The 19273-nt window shown below is 46.0% G+C and overlaps 1 protein-coding gene across 1 annotated transcript in view; it reads left to right on the forward strand.

The window, feature by feature from the left end:
* Nucleotides 1-19273, forward strand: part of usp32 (ubiquitin specific peptidase 32) — a 245303-nt gene that overhangs the window by 132465 nt on the left and 93565 nt on the right. Inside the window, exon 8 of the mRNA XM_084324370.1 lies at nucleotides 1868-1983. Within this exon, the coding sequence (XP_084180496.1) occupies nucleotides 1868-1983 (116 nt within the window). The remainder of the gene's footprint in view (nucleotides 1-1867; nucleotides 1984-19273) is intronic.

Consider the following 19273-nt stretch of genomic DNA (forward strand, 5'->3'; position numbering starts at 1 on the left):
CACCCGTACGTGTCACCCGTTCACCTCACCCGTTCACCTCACCCGTTCACCTCACCCGTACACCTCACCCGTACACCTCACCCGTACGTGTCACCCGTTCACCTCACCCGTACGTGTCACCCGTTCACCTCACCCGTACACCTCACCCGTACACCTCACCCGTACGTGTCACCCGTTCACCTCACCCGTTCACCTCACCCGTACGTGTCACCCGTTCACCTCACCCGTACACCTCACCCGTACACCTCACCCGTTCACCTCACCCGTACACCTCACCCGTTCACCTCACCCGTTCACCTCACCCGTTCACCTCACCCGTACACCTCACCCGTACGTGTCACCCGTTCACCTCACCCGTACACCTCACCCGTACACCTCACCCGTACACCTCACCCGTTCACCTCACCCGTTCACCTCACCCGTACACCTCACCCGTACGTGTCACCCGTACACCTCACCCGTACGTGTCACCCGTTCACCTCACCCGTTCACCTCACCCGTTCACCTCACCCGTACACCTCACCCGTACACCTCACCCGTACACCTCACCCGTTCACCTCACCCGTTCACCTCACCCGTTCACCTCACCCGTTCACCTCACCCGTTCACCTCACCCGTACACCTCACCCGTACGTGTCACCCGTTCACCTCACCCGTACACCTCACCCGTTCACCTCACCCGTACACCTCACCCGTACACCTCACCCGTACACCTCACCCGTACGTGTCACCCGTTCACCTCACCCGTACACCTCACCCGTACACCTCACCCGTACACCTCACCCGTACACCTCACCCGTACACCTCACCCGTTCACCTCACCCGTTCACCTCACCCGTACACCTCACCCGTACGTGTCACCCGTTCACCTCACCCGTACACCTCACCCGTACACCTCACCCGTTCACCTCACCCGTACACCTCACCCGTACGTGTCACCCGTTCACCTCACCTGTACACCTCACCCGTACGTGTCACCCGTTCACCTCACCTGTACACCTCACCCGTTCACCTCACCCGTACACCTCACCCGTACACCTCACCCGTACACCTCACCCGTACGTGTCACCCGTTCACCTCACCCGTACACCTCACCCGTACACCTCACCCGTACGTGTCACCCGTTCACCTCACCCGTACGTGTCACCCGTACACCTCACCCGTACACCTCACCCGTACACCTCACCCGTTCACCTCACCCGTTCACCTCACCCGTACACCTCACCCGTACACCTCACCCTTCCACCTCACCCGTTCACCTCACCCGTACACCTCACCCGTTCACCTCACCCGTACACCTCACCCGTTCACCTCACCCGTACGTGTCACCCGTACACCTCACCCGTACACCTCACCCGTACACCTCACCCGTACACCTCACCTGTACACCTCACCCGTACACCTCACCCGTACACCTCACCTGTACACCTCACCCGTTCACCTCACCCGTACACCTCACCCGTACACCTCACCCGTACACCTCACCCGTACACCTCACCCGTACACCTCACCCGTACACCTCACCCGTGTGAGTAAGTGTAAATGTTTATATGTTGTTTTCCTGACGCCTCACAGTCATTAGGGAGTAATCATCTTTGTCATCAGAATTCTCATCAGGGCTTGAAATTGCATTTTCACGCTTGGAAATGGCAGCACATAGGAGGCGGCGCGCGGCGCCTGGTTAATGGACTGAGCGGCACCACGCGCCGCTGCAGATGAATACAAACTGATGGCAGGGGGGTTGTTGTTGTGTTCGGTGCCGTGAACTCCCCTCAGGGTCTGGCGCCGTTTGGACCGATGCCATTTCCCAGTTATTGAGCACAATTTCCTCCCTGCCTCCCTCCCTCCCTGCCTCTGTCACTCCCAGTCTGCTTCAAAGTGTTCGATGTGGACCGCGATGGGGTTCTGTCCAGAGACGAGCTCCATGAGATGGTGGTGGCCCTGCTGGAGGTGTGGAAAGACAATCGCACAGACACTCTCCCTGTAAGTACAGACACTCTCCCTGTAAGTACAGACACTCTCCCTGTAAGTACAGACACTCTCCCTGTAAGTACAGACACTCTCCCTGTAAGTACAGACACTCTCCCTGTAAGTACAGACACTCTCCTCTCCTGTAAGTACAGACACTCTCCCTGTAAGTACAGACACTCTCACTGTAAGTACAGACACTCTCACTGTAAGTACAGACACTCTCCTGTAAGTATAGACACTCTCCCTGTAAGTACAGACACTCTCCTGTAAGTATAGACACTCTCCCTGTAAGTACAGACACTCTGTAAGTACAGACACCCTGTAAGTACAGACACCCTGTAAGTACAGACACTCTCCCTGTAAGTATAGACACTCTCCCTGTAAGTATAGACACTCTCCCTGTAAGTACAGACACTCTGTAAGTACAGACACTCTCCCTGTAAGTATAGACACTCTGTAAGTACAGACACTCTCCCTGTAAGTACAGACACTCTCCCTGTAAGTATAGACACTCTCCCTGTAAGTACAGACACTCTGTAAGTACAGACACTCTCCCTGTAAGTACAGACACTCTCCCTGTAAGTATAGACACTCTCCCTGTAAGTACAGACACTCTGTAAGTACAGACACTCTCCCTGTAAGTACAGACACTCCCTGTAAGTACAGACACCCTGTAAGTACAGACACACTCCCTGTAAGTACAGACACTCCCTGTAAGTACAGACACCCTGTAAGTACAGACACACTCCCTGTAAGTACAGACACTGTAAGTACAGACACCCTGTAAGTACAGACACACTCGCTGTAAGTACAGACACTCTCCCTGTAAGTACAGACACCCTGTAAGTACAGACACTCTCCCTGTAAGTACAGACACTCTCCCTGTAAGTACAGACACTCTGTAAGTACAGACACTCTCCCTGTAAGTACAGACACTCCCTGTAAGTACAGACACCCTGTAAGTACAGACACACTCCCTGTAAGTACAGACACTCCCTGTAAGTACAGACACCCTGTAAGTACAGACACACTCCCTGTAAGTACAGACACTCTCCCTGTAAGTACAGACACTCTCCCTGTAAGTACAGACACTCTCCCTGTAAGCACAGACACTCTTTGTAAGTACAGACACTCTCCCTGTAAGTACAGACACCCTGTAAGTATAGACACTCTCCCTGTAAGCACAGACACTCTCTTTGTAAGTACAGACACTCTCCCTGTAAGTACAGACACTCTGTAAGTACAGACACTCTGTAAGTACAGACACTCTCCCTGTAAGTACAGACACTCTCCCTGTAAGTACAGACACTCTCCCTGTAAGTACAGACACTCTGTAAGTACAGACACTCTCCCTGTAAGTACAGACACTCTCGCTGTAAGTACAGACACTCTGTAAGTACAGACACTCTCCCTGTAAGTACAGACACTCTCGCTGTAAGTACAGACACTCTGTAAGTACAGACACTCTCCCTGTAAGTACAGACACTCTGTAAGTACAGACACTCTCCCTGTAAGTACAGACACTCTCGCTGTAAGTACAGACACTCTGTAAGTACAGACACTCTGTAAGTACAGACACTCTCCCTGTAAGTACAGACACTCTCGCTGTAAGTACAGACACTCTGTAAGTACAGACACTCTGTAAGTACAGACACTCTCCCTGTAAGTACAGACACTCTCCCTGTAAGTACAGACACTCTGTAAGTACAGACACTCTCCCTGTAAGTACAGACACTCTCCCTGTAAGTACAGACACTCTCTTTGTAAGTACAGACACTCTCTTTGTAAGTACAGACACTCCCTGTAAGTACAGACACTCTCTTTGTAAGTACAGACACTCTCCCTGTAAGTACAGACACTCTCTTTGTAAGTACAGACACTCCCTGTAAGTACAGACACTCTGTAAGTACAGACACTCCCTGTAAGTACAGACACTCCCTGTAAGTACAGACACTCTGTAAGTACAGACACTCTCCCTGTAAGTACAGACACTCTCCCTGTAAGTACAGACACTCTCCCTGTAAGTACAGACACTCTCCCTGTAAGTACAGACACTCTCTTTGTAAGTACAGACACTCTCTTTGTAAGTACAGACACTCTGTAAGTACAGACACTCTGTAAGTACAGACACTCTCCCTGTAAGTACAGACACTCTCCCTGTAAGTACAGACACTCTCTTTGTAAGTACAGACACTCTCCCTGTAAGTACAGACACTCTCTTTGTAAGTACAGACACTCTCTTTGTAAGTACAGACACTCTCTTTGTAAGTACACTCTCTTTGTAAGTACAGACACTCTCCCTGTAAGTACAGACACTCTGTAAGTACAGACACTCTCCCTGTAAGTACAGACACTCTGTAAGTACAGACACTCTCCCTGTAAGTACAGACACTCTGTAAGTACAGACACTCCCTGTAAGTACAGACACTCTGTAAGTACAGACACTCTCCCTGTAAGTACAGACACTCTCCCTGTAAGTACAGACACTCTCTTTGTAAGTACAGACACTCTCCCTGTAAGTACAGACACTCTCTTTGTAAGTACAGACACTCTCTTTGTAAGTACAGACACTCTCTTTGTAAGTACAGACACTCTGTAAGTACAGACACTCTCCCTGTAAGTACAGACACTCTCCCTGTAAGTACAGACACTCTCTTTGTAAGTACAGACACTCTCCCTGTAAGTACAGACACTCTCTTTGTAAGTACAGACACTCTCTTTGTAAGTACAGACACTCCCTGTAAGTACAGACACTCTGTAAGTACAGACACTCTCCCTGTAAGTACAGACACTCTGTAAGTACAGACACTCTCCCTGTAAGTACAGACACTCTGTAAGTACAGACACTCTCTGTAAGTACGGATGTGGTGGACGAAGGACGTAGTGTATCTGGAAACATCGTTGTACAGCCGTCTAATGTTGAAGTTCTTTATTTGTCAAAGTGTCTAATTTAATACACAACAATACAGGGGCAGGTAATGACATTTTCCTGTAAGATAAAATAAAATAAAATATAAAATGAGGTAAGATTAAAATAAAATGGTCAATTATTTACAGAAAGTGTCTTGCGTAAAAGTGTGTGTGCATTAAGGTGCAGTGTGTGTGTGTGCATTAAGGTGTGTGTGTTCAGTGTGTGTGCATTAAAGTGTGTGTGTGTGTGTGTTCTTAATAGGGCTATCTCCTGTTATTGTCCTTGTTGAGGAGTCTTGTGGCTTGTGGGAAAAAGCTGTCCCTGAACCTGCTGGTTTGCTTCCTTTGCTTTATGCCTATTGCAGGGTATTAAAACGTGTTAAATTCATGATTCTCAATTTAAGGCCTTAAAAGCTATAATAAAAAATAAAGTCTTAAATTTAATTTGCACAGACACACTCCCTGTAAGTACAGACACTCTCCCTGTAAGTACAGACACTCTCCCTGTAAGTACAGACACTCTCCCTGTAAGCACAGACACTCTTTGTAAGTACAGACACTCTCCCTGTAAGTACAGACACCCTGTAAGTATAGACACTCTCCCTGTAAGCATTATTTGGGGGGGGGGGGCAGCCCAGCTGTCTGGAGATGAAACAATATTAAATATTAAGGCTGTCAAATATATCGCGTTAATATCGCGTTAACTCCCGATTCTATTAATGCCACAAATTTTTTTAACTCAAGAAAAAATAAACAAATTTACTAGACTTCACTCAGGTGTATTATTGATGCTCTCATTGATACAGGGGAGGAAACTAACTTTTTGGCTTACCAGCCAACTGGCGGGTATCTGATTTTTTTTACCAGCCAAATAGATTTTTTACCAGACAAAAAAAATCGCTAATTGTGATAATTACTTCTTTGTACGTCTTCGTCTAAATTGATTTTCAATCATAGTAAATTAATCACACCGTCTCTACTCTTCAAAATATTACATCATTAAATCACATATTAACATGAAAGAGGGAACTATTCTGGACTGGGTTGGGCTGAACTGGGCAGTGAAAGATGCTGGGTTGGGCTGGTCTAGGTTATACTGAATGATGAATTGAAAATGAATGAAATGGGGGACCCTGATGTAAACAAGACGAAAGTCTTTCTCTAGTCTGCATCCCCTTAACAATTGCATGTATTGAGCCGTACTGTACTGTACCCATTCTGCAATCTGTTAAATAAAGTTTTCATTCATCACAGCTCAACTACTAGGAATGTGTGTCTGACTCTTAAGTGCAGGAAATATTCATCAGAAAGGGGGGACATGATGGAGGGAATGGAAAGAGCAGGTTTGACAGGAGCAGGGTTGAAGGGATTGATTGATTGAAAAGTGTATTAACAGATTGCAGAATGGGTACAGTACAGTTCAATACATACAATTGTTAAGGGGATGCAGACCAGAGAAAGACTTTCGTCTTGTTTACATCAGGGTCCCCCATTTTCAATTCATCATAACATATTGGAGTGTGGAGGAAGTGGACAAGGCATTAAGCAAACAGGACTGAAATGGGGGACCCTGATGTAAACAAGACTAAAGTCCTTCTCTGGTCTGCATCCCCTTAACAATTGTGTGTATTGAGCTGTACTGTATTGTACCCATTCTGCAATCTGTTAAAGTTTTCAATCAATACTGGGTTGGGCAGTGAAAGAACCAAGCATTTCACTGTAATGTAATAGCTAAATAAAACAACTTGAACTTGACTTGTTACATTTGCACTCTGGTCTGGTTGTACTGTACTTGTGCTGTAAGATGACAATACATTGGAACCGAATCGACAACGCTAGGGGTTCAGCGGGTGTATTCTGAATGCCAAATATGACAACATCACCGTTGTGAAGGGCATATGGGCGAGTGGTGATATGCTGGGAAACCCGGTAATAATAAAATGTCACTCGGCTGCATTTAAGCAAAGCCGCTCAGTATAGTCCACTATGTTGAATGCGCGTTATGGTAGCTTGTTACATGCTAGGTAGCTAGCCGGCTAATGTTGTTGACTTGTCATTCTCATCCGACTCGAAGGAGACGCGTCGCGTGCTGTTGTTCGCCCCCATGTCAGACCGCACCGATATCCGAAAGCGACGACTCTACATGCAATTATTTTCATCCACTCATGTGTTTTTGTAAGTTTGTCTACGTTGTCAAGCCGGCTGCCGGTGGCAGGAGTTTGTAGGTCTGCGCGCAGTCAGTGGTCTGTCCACTTCCCCTAGATGGGCGGCATCTTCTAGAAAACGAGTGTTCATTGGAGGAGCTTAGAGCGCATCTGTACAACGATGATGTTCATTGGTTATGGTCTGATTATTATGTGGCGCAAATGGGAGGAATCAAGGGGGGAGTCAGAGTTCGGTTTGTGTCAGTGAGCGAATCAGCAGATTGCAGAATGATTTTTTTGTTTTGTTTTGTAATTACTAGTACTCGCCAGACTGGCGAGTGCTCTTCATGAATTACTCGCCAAACGTAAAAAATACTCGCAATTGGCGAGTAAAGTGGCCTAATTTCCTCCCCTGCATTGATACTATGTTTGTTTCTGAAGTGTGTGTGTGTGTGTGTGTGTGTGTGTGTGTGTGTGTGTGTGTGTGTGTGTGTGTGTGATATAGAGAGAGAGGGGGGTGAGAGAGATGAGGAAGGGGCAAAAGAGAAAAAGAGCTGGGAGAGTGTGTGTGTGAGGGAGAGAGGGGGGTGTGTGATTAATCAGCCCTTGTGTGTGTGAATGTAACAAGTTCCTAACGTTTTCTTTCCCCTATTATTTCATGCACACTTTATTCATTGTTTTAAATTATTATTTTCTTTTAAGTTATTTTGTGCATCACTCTGTTTTGAATTTGATGCAAATTTGCAATGCATGAGGGTCATCCTTTTGTGTTAAATGGCTGCACAAAGCAAGCATTTGTTGACTCGCATGTTGATAAGAGTATTAAAACTTGGAACTTGAAAAAGATCTGTTTAAGGTAAAAAATAAATAAAAATGCGATTAATTTGCGATTAATCGCGAGTTAACTATGGACAATCATGCGATTAATCGAGTTAAATATTTTAATCGTTTGACAGCACTATTAAATATACAAGATGTTTTTGTATTCAAGTCGTTGTTTTTGGCGGGGCTACCGGGAGCCTGGTGCGTCTGGCGAGAGCTTGTATGGAACGGAATTTAAATTGGTGCAGCCGGCAGTTCAGTGTTGAAACCTGCAGATACCCTGACTAGGTTAACCGTCTGTAGTGTGGTAGTGAAAGGGTTAAAGCTTTGTTTTTAAGACTGTTTTGTTTCATGGATATTTAATGGAGCTACTGACTGTATTCCACCTTTAACCCTTTCACTACCACACTACCAAAGGGTTAACCCTTTCACAGCGACAATACAGAAGGTTAACCCTTGCACACGACAAACCTTCTGTAGTGTGGTAGTGAAAGGGTTAAAGCTTTGTTTTTAAAACTGTTTTGTTTTTCGGCTGGGTGGCGTAGCGGAGATTGCGCTCGTCACCAATGCAAGAGAGTCCGGTATCGAATCCCAGTCTCAGCATTGCCTTCGACTTGGGCCGGCCGTCGTACTGGCTCATTTGGCAGAGTCAGCGGGTGGAAAGTCGATGGGTGGGGATTGGACGTTGTGGACAGCGACTCCTACAGGTCGGTTGGGGGACGCCTTCACAGCAGAGACAGGAAGTATCGGGGGCAGCGTGAGCCTCCCACGCGTTACTCCTCGCCACTGAGAGTCCGCGCTGTCTGGTGAAAAGATGCAACAGGCTGCCTCCTCGTGTACCGGAGGGGACACGTGATGCAAGGCTTCTATCCTCACTACAACCGACCAGTGGGGGGCATAGTCTAGCAACGTTCAAGACAGGGGAGGGGAGAATTGGCAATACGAAATTGGGATGGGAGAAAAATAGAAAATGAGGAGAAAAAAGTGGATAAAAAAAAACTTTTGTTTCATGGATCTTTAACGCAGCTACTGACTGCAGCTCACTTCTTTTAAATGTCATCCTGCCCTTTTCCATCAATCCATGTCCTCGACTTTCAATTTACACAGACGTATGTAGATGTATTATATTTCTCTCCGATATCAATAATACATTAAGCCCAGTTGCTCTAATCACTGCTATACAATTTAGCTACATTCGTCACAGACGGGCGAACCTTGAGGCACAGTTATCGAAGCTCCTTCTCCCCTTCCCTCCAGTCCCCCAGGCCCAGTCTCTCTCTGCTGAACATCCCAGTGTCACCACCAGTGTGGGGGAGCATTACTCAGAACAGTGATATATTCCTCGTTACCCCAGGGCTTTCCCCAGGATGTTGGAACAAGATGCTGTTGAGTCACAACTAGATTTGGAGCTAGACCCCCCCCCCCCCCCCCCGCCCTAGTTGTGACTCAGCGAAAAATATTGCAATAAAGAAAGCTGTGTGTGTTTGTTGTAACTTAAAAACATAATTTTGATAAAATAGCAAACACAAGTGTAAGTTCCAAATAAGTTATTTATTTCAGTACAGTGTATATGTTTGCACAATAGTTTAACGTTGAACATGAAAACACACGCACACACACACACACACACACACACACACACACACACACACACACACACACACAGTGGAACAGAAGACTGATTAATCACGTAATAGACAATAATGTGTTTGTTTCTAAGATGGCTTAGACTGCTTTCACTGCAAATAAAATAATTTATATACAGTATATATATATAATACATGGTGGCACTGCACCCTTATATCATTGTTTAGGGAAACCCCTGTACTCGTTACTCTTTTAAAAAGTTGTTTCATTACTTTACTTATTACTCTCTGTGAGCAGTACTTTGTTACATTACGTATTACTCTGAGCAGTACTTTGTTACATTACGTATTACTCTGAGCAGTAATTTGTTACATTACGTATTACTCTGTGAGCAGTAATTTGTTACATTACGTATTACTCTGAGCAGTAATTTGTTACATTACGTATTACTCTGTGAGCAGTAATTTGTTACATTACGTATGACTCTGTGAGCAGTAATTTGTTACATTACGTATTACTCTGTGAGCAGTAATTTGTTACATTACGTATTACTCTGAGCAGTAATTTGTTACATTACGTATTACTCTCTGAGCAGTAATTTGTTACATTACGTATTACTCTGAGCAGTAATTTGTTACATTACGTATTACTCTGTGAGCAGTAATTTGTTACATTACGTATTACTCTGAGCAGTAATTTGTTACATTACGTATTACTCTGTGAGCAGTAACATATTACTCTGTGAGCAGTAATTTGTTACATTACGTATTACTCTGTGAGCAGTAATTTGTTACATTACGTATTACTCTCTGAGCAGTAATTTGTTACATTACGTATTACTCTCGGAGCAGTAATTTGTTACATTACGTATTACTCTGTGAGCAGTAATTTGTTACATTACGTATTACTCTGTGAGCAGTAATTTGTTACATTACGTATTACTCTCTGAGCAGTAATTTGTTACATCACGTATTACTCTGTGAGCAGTAATTTGTTACATTACGTATTACTCTGTGAGCAGTAATTTGTTACATTACGTATTACTCTCTGAGCAGTAATTTGTTACATCACGTATTACTCTGTGAGCAGTAATTTGTTACATTACGTATTACTCTGTGAGCAGTAATTTGTTACATTACGTATTACTCTGTGAGCAGTAATTTGTTACATTACGTATTACTCTCTGAGCAGTAATTTGTTACATTACGTATTACTCTGTGAGCAGTAATTTGTTACATTACGTATTACTCTGTGAGCAGTAATTTGTTACATTACTCGTTACACCCCCCCAGAATTGCTTCCTTTCTTAGCGTCAGAATTGGGTACAACATGCTGCTTCACCTGTGTGTCTCTGATGATCACGTCAGGGTGGCGACACCTCCAAGGCCTTTGAAGCCAGACGCCACAGGCTGCAGCACTCACTGACGGACCCAGACACGGTGCTCGCTGTGCCACTCTGCTGTGAAGCTCATTACCTGAGAACCAGCAGCTTTTTGCCCGCAGCGTTAGAGGTTTGTTAACACCGCTACTTGAGGTTTGATCAAAAGCATAGCTGGCTTCAGTTGATGAAGGACTATTTAAACAATAGTCCTTGCCTTAAACAAAAACTGGGATAGCAGGTGTTTCAAGAGATTTGTGGTCGTATTCTTCAAAGTGGAAAGTAGGAGAAGTCGGAGCTCTCGCAGCTCTCGCACTCCAAAAGATTGAGACATCGCTTATGATTTACTCTGAAACTTTACTTCTACCCAGTGGAGTCGAGGATTCTACCTGCCTCCCTGAAATACATACAGTAGCCTGAGTGAAGAAGACGCATCAGCTCCGTTTCATCCTTTTAGAGCGAGAGAGAGAGACAGAGCGAGAGAGAGCGCGAGAGTCCTGACTTTTGACAGTGGATTCTCTAACAACGCGCTCCTAAGCCGTGAGCTCAGTCTGGATAGATTACGGATCAATAATGATGTTCTTGTCATCTTTGGTCTTTGGACAAAATCAAAGCAACGGAGTAACGAGTTGTTTCTTTGACGGAGTAACTTTAATGTTATTACTGAAATCAGGGTAGTAATTTGTTACACTACTCGTTACTCGGGAAAAGTAATATTATTCCTGCAACACGTCTACTAGTGATGCGTTACTTACCACCCAGCGCTGGTCAGCAGTAACCCTTCCACTCTTCCAACACGTCTACTAGTGATGCGTTACCACCCAGCGCTGGTCACCAGTAACCCTTCCACTCTTCCAACACGTCTACTAGTGATGCGTCACTTACCACCCAGCTCTGGTCAGCAGTAACCCTTCCACTCTTCCAACACGTCTACTAGTGATGCGTCACTTACCACCCAGCGCTGGTCAGCAGTAACCCTTCCACTCTTCCAACACGTCTACTACTAGTGATGCGTTACTTACCACCCAGCCCTGGTCACCAGTAACCCTTCCACTCTTCCAACATGTCTACTAGTGATGCGTTACTTACCACCCAGCGCTGGTCACCAGTAACCCTTCCACTCTTCCAACACGTCTACTAGTGATGCGTTACCACCCAGCGCTGGTCACCAGTAACCCTTCCACTCTTCCAACACGTCTACTAGTGATGCGTTACTTACCACCCAGCGCTGGTCACCAGTAACCCTTCCACTCTTCCAACACGTGTTGACAGTGTAGTGGAAACTTTAGAGTAGAAAGAACTCAAACGACCAGAGAATTAGTTTCAGGTTATTTATTAAACAACGAGTGCACTCTGTCTCTTAGTACCACCTCGACCAGAGTCGAAATGAGAACAAGGAGGTCAGAACATATTTTCCCCCTCAGTTATATACAGTGTATAGAATGTATTACAACAAAGGCCACAAAGGCCAAGCCTCCCCCTCCTCAGAGATGCATTGAAACACAGTTGGAAAATCCCCAGAAGTGACATTGATTACTGTCGTAACTAATGGTCCACCATTACCATTCTTACGTTCACATAAGTCCCATTGAGATAGAAGAACTCAACTTTAGCATGCGTCCAGTCCGGGGTCGGGGTCAACTTCTAATGTGTCACAGTGCAACTGGCGATGTCATGAGTTCACAAAAAGGGCAGATGGTCATGAATGAGTTCATTAAAGGGACGGTACAGAGCGGTATCATCATTTAAAGGGAAACATAATGCAACTATTAAAAGAAAACCCCCAAAATGTCTAAGTAAACAGGATGCACATACATCAAAACACGTCTAACTAGTTTATGATCTCCCAAGTATTGGAAGTAGATTATGGCTTCTTTCCCTGAGGTAATTGTATATTTCCTATCCAGACGGCTTGATTTGTAAGCTGCAAGCAGCAGCAGCAGGAGGAGCACTGCAGCACAACTGAAGCAGCAGTGTGTTTAGCTGCATGTTGCGGCAAAGGTAGAAACCTATCAGCAGGAGGGGGTTTGAGGGGAGACAAGGGAGGGGGGGGGGTGTAGCCGATCCCTTGTAAACACAAATTATGAACCCTTTCACTACCACACTACAGAATGTTAACCTTTCTAGTGTGGTAGTAACCGTCTGTTGATTGATTGATTGAAAACTTTATTAACAGATTGCAGAATGGCTACAATACAGTACGGCTCAATACAAACAATTGTTAATAAGAGGATGCAGACCAGAGAAAGACTTTAGTCTTGTTTACATCAGGGTCCCCCATTTTCAATTCATCATGACATTCATGACATACAGATATACAGTACTGTTTTAGAGAAAGAGATCATAAAACTAAATATATATACATTTGAGGGGGAAGAAACTGTACATTGGAGGGGGTTGGGTGGGTGGGGCCAGTTTCGAATTGCAGCCACCCGTAGGTGCTCTTTAAGAGCGGTTTTGAAGGAGGGTAGGGATTCACATTCTTTTACGGCTGTGGGTAGGGCGTTCCACATTGTTGTGGCATAATTGCTAAACGTGTTTAGTCCCTTCTGGGTTGAACATGATTTGTGGAACTCCCTCTGGTGTTTTTTGACATGTACATGGGTATCTTAGTGGTGTAGTGTATCTTGTAGACCAGGCCCATTGCAAGTTGCTGTACTCTGTCGTCTACTCGTCTCTAAGCCATCCTAGGTTGTCAAAGTGGGCAGGGGTGAGGTGGGTTCTAGGAGTAAGGCCAAGCAGTAGTCTGACCAGTTTGTCTTGTGATGTTTGTAGTCTTGTTTTTAGGGCCTTTGAGGTGCTGTGGTACCATGAGGTGCAAGTGTGTAGTGTGGTAGTGAAAGGTTAAATAACCTTCTGTAGTGTGGTTGTGAAAGGGTTAACCCTTTGTCGCGTGGCAGTGAAAGGGTTAACCTTCTGTATTGTCACAGTCAAAGGGTTAACCATTTGGTAGTGTGGTAGTGAAAGGGTTAAACACATCACCTTTATGGTAAATTGTTTGTTGGTCAAATGTGATGGGAAAGCACAGGTTACATGTTCAACACGCCCCTTGTCAAAGTTCAGATGGGGTGGAACCGGACTCATCAATTACGGATCTCCATGATCAATATAGGTTTAACCCTTTCACTACCACACTACCAAATGGTTAACCCTTTCACTACCACACTACCAAAGGGTTAACCCCTTCACTGCAACAATACAGAAGACTAACCCTTTCACAACCACACTACAGAAGGTTAACCCTTTCACTACCACACTACAGACAGTTAACCCATTCAGTGCCAACCACGAGATTAGTCGGGTTAACTCGACATGCGTTGCGTGCCAAGACCTGAGAAAACTCGGGTTTTAATCGTTATTTCTTTTATTAGCGATATCCATTAATTTTTCATCCATCCAGCCTGACGTTATCATTGGGAATGGGTCTAAGCTCGCAAATACCGCCGCCTATCGTCTCCCGGATGGTATTGCACATAATTGGATTGGATTGGCTGGGACTTCCCTTCTCGGGCAAGCAGTATCATGTTATCACATTCACTGGCAAGGTGTCGATTATGTGTTTTGGACTATAACGTTGGATCAATAAACGCGATCAATATTTGGAATGACGATCAGGAATTGGATTCATCTTTTTGCAGAACATCTGATGTGAGGTAAGGACTCTATTTTACCAGTCTTGGGTTAATCAGATGTTTTTTTCTCCGCCATCGGAGCATGCGTGTGTGTGTGCGTTATGTTAGCGCTGACCAAGTCATGGATAATCGATTTTTCAGCCCGCTTCTCTAGCGTGCATAAGGACAAATATACTATCGATAATCTAGCGTTTATTTGAAAACGATTCATAAATCAGCCGAAAAATGTCAACGTGTTTTGTGTATGGGCCATTATCGCAGATTTCTCTGGAATTACTAGAAATCTCAAACTATACTTGTATTCAAAACGGTATAAAACGGAAATGTACCAATGAAAAAAACAATCCGTTTCGTACATCTTGACTGCAAGCAAGTCATTGATAAGCGACGGGTGTATTAGACCCATAGCCATAATTTAAGATATAGTTTAAGCGTTCGCAAATTTCCCCGGCTTTTCATTGACTAAAGTGCTGGCACGGAAGGGCCTAATTTGGTCATATGGGCGTGGCTCTGAATGAGTTAATGTAGTGTGGTAGTGAAAGCGTTAATAGTTACACACATAGTACAAAGTACATGTAGGTTAAATGAGCTTAGCTGAGAGGAGTGTTTCCACTGGTCCCCTGGGAGACACTGAGAGGGAGAAGGAGACACAGCTGAGCAGTAGAGAGGTGGAGCAGACACTGAGGGGGAGAAGGAGACACTGAGCTGAGCAGTAGAGAGGTGGAGGAGACACTGAGGGGGAGAAGGAGACACTGAGCTGAGCAGTAGAGAGGTGGAGGAGACACTGAGGGGGAGAAGGAGACACTGAGGGAGAGAAGGAGACACTGAGCTGAGCAGTAGAGAGGTGGAGGAGACACTGAGGGGGAGAAGGAGACACTGAGGGGGAGAAGGAGACACTGAGCTGAGCAGTAGAGAGGTGGAGGAGACACTGAGGGGGAGAAGGAGACACTGAGCTGAGCAGTAGAGAGGTGGAGGAGACACTGAGGGGGAGAAGGAGACACTGAGCTGAGCAGTAGAGAGGTGGAGGAGACACTGAGGGGGAGAAGGAGACACTGAGCTGAGCAGTAGAGAGGTGGAGGAGACACTGAGGGAGAGAAGGAGACACTGAGGGAGAGAAGGAGACACTGAGCTGAGCAGTAGAGAGGTGGAGGAGACACTGAGGGGGAGAAGGAGACACTGAGGGGGAGAAGGAGACACTGAGCTGAGCAGTAGAGAGGTGGAGGAGACACTGAGGGGGAGAAGGAGACACTGAGCTGAGCAGTAGAGAGGTGGAGGAGACACTGAGGGGGAGAAGGAGACACTGAGCTGAGCAGTAGAGAGGTGGAGGAGACACTGAGGGGGAGAAGGAGACACTGAGCTGAGCAGTAGAGAGGTGGAGGAGACACTGAGGGGGAGAAGGAGACACTGAGCTGAGCAGTAGAGAGGTGGAGGAGACACTGAGGGGGAGAAGGAGACACTGAGCTGAGCAGTAGAGAGGTGGAGGAGACACTGAGGGGGAGAAGGAGACACTGAGCTGAGCAGTAGAGAGGTGGAGGAGACACTGAGGGGGAGAAGGAGACACTGAGCTGAGCAGTAGAGAGGTGGAGGAGACACTGAGGGAGAGAAGGAGACACTGAGGGAGAGAAGGAGACACTGAGCTGAGCAGTAGAGAGGTGGAGGAGACACTGAGGGGGAGAAGGAGACACTGAGGGGGAGAAGGAGACACTGAGCTGAGCAGTAGAGAGGTGGAGGAGACACTGAGGGAGAGAAGGAGACACTGAGCTGAGCAGTAGAGAGGTGGAGGAGACACTGAGGGGGAGAAGGAGACACTGAGCTGAGCAGTAGAGAGGTGGAGGAGACACTGAGGGGGAGAAGGAGACACGGAGCTGAGCAGTAGAGAGGTGGAGGAGACACTGAGGGGGAGAAGGAGACACTGAGCTGAGCAGTAGAGGTGGGGGCTCTAGCCTCTTGGCTCTCACCAAGGTGTGAGATTTAAGCTATTGTTGGAACAAACACAGGTATTCCTCCTCAATCATTCCAAATGATTAAAATATTCTAATGTGAGGCTATGTGGACATCATCACCCAAGATGAAGGGTTGAGAGTAGGCAGTATGGAAATTATTTACATTGCAACAATCCTACAATCTTTTTTTTTTATAGAAGAGTCGATCCAGGCACTCAAAAAGATGTAAAATCCTTTTTTTTTTTATATTGATGTATTATTGCTATATTTGCTCATGAGTGCAAAATTACATTTTAAATAATAAATTTTTTATTCGCCATAATGTTATTGGAACCTTGCCGCATCATGAAGTGGGATATCAAACCGAGATTCTCTTAAAGCTGCAATGCGTAGTTTTGTGTGTCCCAACTCCCAAGAGGATAACTGGATCCCTGGAACACTGAAGCATGAAGCTCTAATCGATCTGTTTTAGCTGTGGTGACCTGCCCTCCCAGCTCCCACCACGTCCACAAGACCATGAACCATCTTCTGACGTCGGCCAGCATGGTTTCTAAAGGTCATCTATTGGATTTGTGTTGAGATGAGAAACCGGTTCTAAACCTTTGTAACCAATTACTCTAGAGGTAATTTATCCTGGGAGCTTTAAATATTTCAGACCTCATTTTGCGAAAGAAATTGATTTAATGTGCGCTTGTTATCATTCATTTAGACAACAGAATCGCGTACCGCATGATATCATAACTTCATCATCGGCAGGTAATGGATCTAATGAATGATTGCCCAGCCCTAGTTACGCCTCAGACAATGTCAAGATGTCGCCTGGCCAGTTCACCTGAGGGCAGCGCTAGCAGCTTAGAGTGATGAGCGGGCCAGAGCGGCGGAGCGGGCCAGAGCGGGCCAGTGCGGGGTGGGTCAGAGCATGCCGGAGCCGGGGAGACCGCCAGGGAGCAGGGAACAGGACATCCTTTGGTTTTATGGCGTTGGCCAAGAAACCCTGATGAAGAAGTGCTGATTAACCTGCTGTCGTGTGGCAGTGAAAGGGTTAACCTGCTGTCGTGTGGCAGTGAAAGGGTTAACATCTCCTGTGAGGGCTGCATCAATCTCAGAACTCATCCACTATGCCCCCCCCCACTAATCTAATGACGTTTTTTTACGACACCAAAATGTTCCGGCACTCCCGCCGATGTAGCCGCTGGTTGCCGGACTCCTCCTACGCTCACGCCCCGATATCCAGACCAAGACTTCCTCTGCCGCCTGCCGCTCCTTGTTTACAGTCTGGTTAGCAGAGAAGTCAGACGTGAGAAGTTGGAGTGGAGACTTTGAAAGCAGCTTGTTATACAAGTCGAACGTTTCGCCACATTATACACAAACATTGATACTTTCTGTAGGTGTTTTTTTATATAGTGCTTTTATCCAGAAGACATTTCCAACCTGTCCGCCTCTTTCACTCCCCACAGGGACTGTTTACCTGCATGCAACCAACAAATGGGGGCGACAGTGGTTCGGTAGGTAGAGCAGTCGTCTGGCAATCCGGAGGTTCCCGGTTCGATTACCGGGGCGTCGATGTGTCCTTGAGCAAGACACCTAACCCCTAATTGCTCCTTTCATGGTTGCCTCCGCCGTCGGTGTGTGAATGTGTGAGTGAATGGGTAAAATGTGAGTAACAAATTGTAAAGCGCTTTGGATAAAAGCGCTATATAAAAAAGCAGCCATTTACCATTTGCCAAATGCATTTCCTATATTTCGGAGTTGGTTGGAAGTTTTTATTGTGGATCTATTGTGATGTTTCTTCTTGATTTGTGAAGCCCATGGAGCCAATTCGATGTGATTTCGGACTCTGAGGATACTGGCGCTGCTGTGATGGCTGCCTTTCTGATCGCTCCGACGAGACTGTGCTTTATTTTGTTAATTTTTATAGTATTAGGAGTTTTATTTGCACCAACTGTTGGTGCATTATATGTGTATGACCGTCAGTCAATCATTGACATTGGATTAAGAAAAACTTACCGTTTGGATTGCTCTCTGGATCGGATCGCTGAACAGCAGAAATGGCCCGACGAGATCCTTTGTTATGCCGGCCACGGACAAGACAAAAAGCCGCCGCGAAGACGAGGAAAGAGAGCCGGGGTCCGGAACAGACTGAGGTCCAAACGACACAGAACCACATTGCCCAGCATATTGTTGGCCAATGTGCAATCGATAGGAAACAAATTGGACGACATCAGAGCAAGGATCCAATTCCAGAGGGACATTCGGGATTGTAACGTCCTCTGTTTCACAGAAACTTGGCTGAGTCCAGATGTCCCGAATCATGCAATAGAACCGGCAGACCACTTCTTCGTTCTACGAAAAGACCGGACGGCATTAGAGTCACTAAAGAAGAAAGGAGGCGGCATTGCCTTCATGATAAACAAGGAGTGGTGCGATTTAGGCAACACAAAGGAAATGTCTAACCACTGCTCCCCAGACCTGGAGTTTATCACGATAAAATGTCGACCCTTCTTCCTCCCAAGAGAGTTAACGTCCATCATCCTCATCGGAGTGTACATTCCACCACACGCGAACACTGAGGTCGCACTTTCAAAACTTCACGACGAGGTAAACAAACTCCAGGCAGCTAACGTTGACGCGGCCATTTTGGTCTTGGGGGATTTCAACAGCGCGCGTCTTAAAAAGGTGCTGCCGAATTTCTATCAGCATGTGACCTGTCCCACCAGAGGCGAGAACATATTAGACCATGTATACTCGCAATTTAAGAATGGGTACAAGTCACAGGCTCTTAGTCCATTCGGTAAAAGCGATCACGCCGCAATTTTTCTTTTGCCTAAGTACAAACAGTGTCTCAAGCGAACGCCGGTGGTCTCGCGAGAGGTTAAGCGTTGGACC

Source organism: Notolepis coatsorum, assembly GCF_963971535.1.
Source record: "Notolepis coatsorum genome assembly, chromosome: 1".
NCBI classification, from domain to species: domain Eukaryota; kingdom Metazoa; phylum Chordata; class Actinopteri; order Aulopiformes; family Paralepididae; genus Notolepis; species Notolepis coatsorum.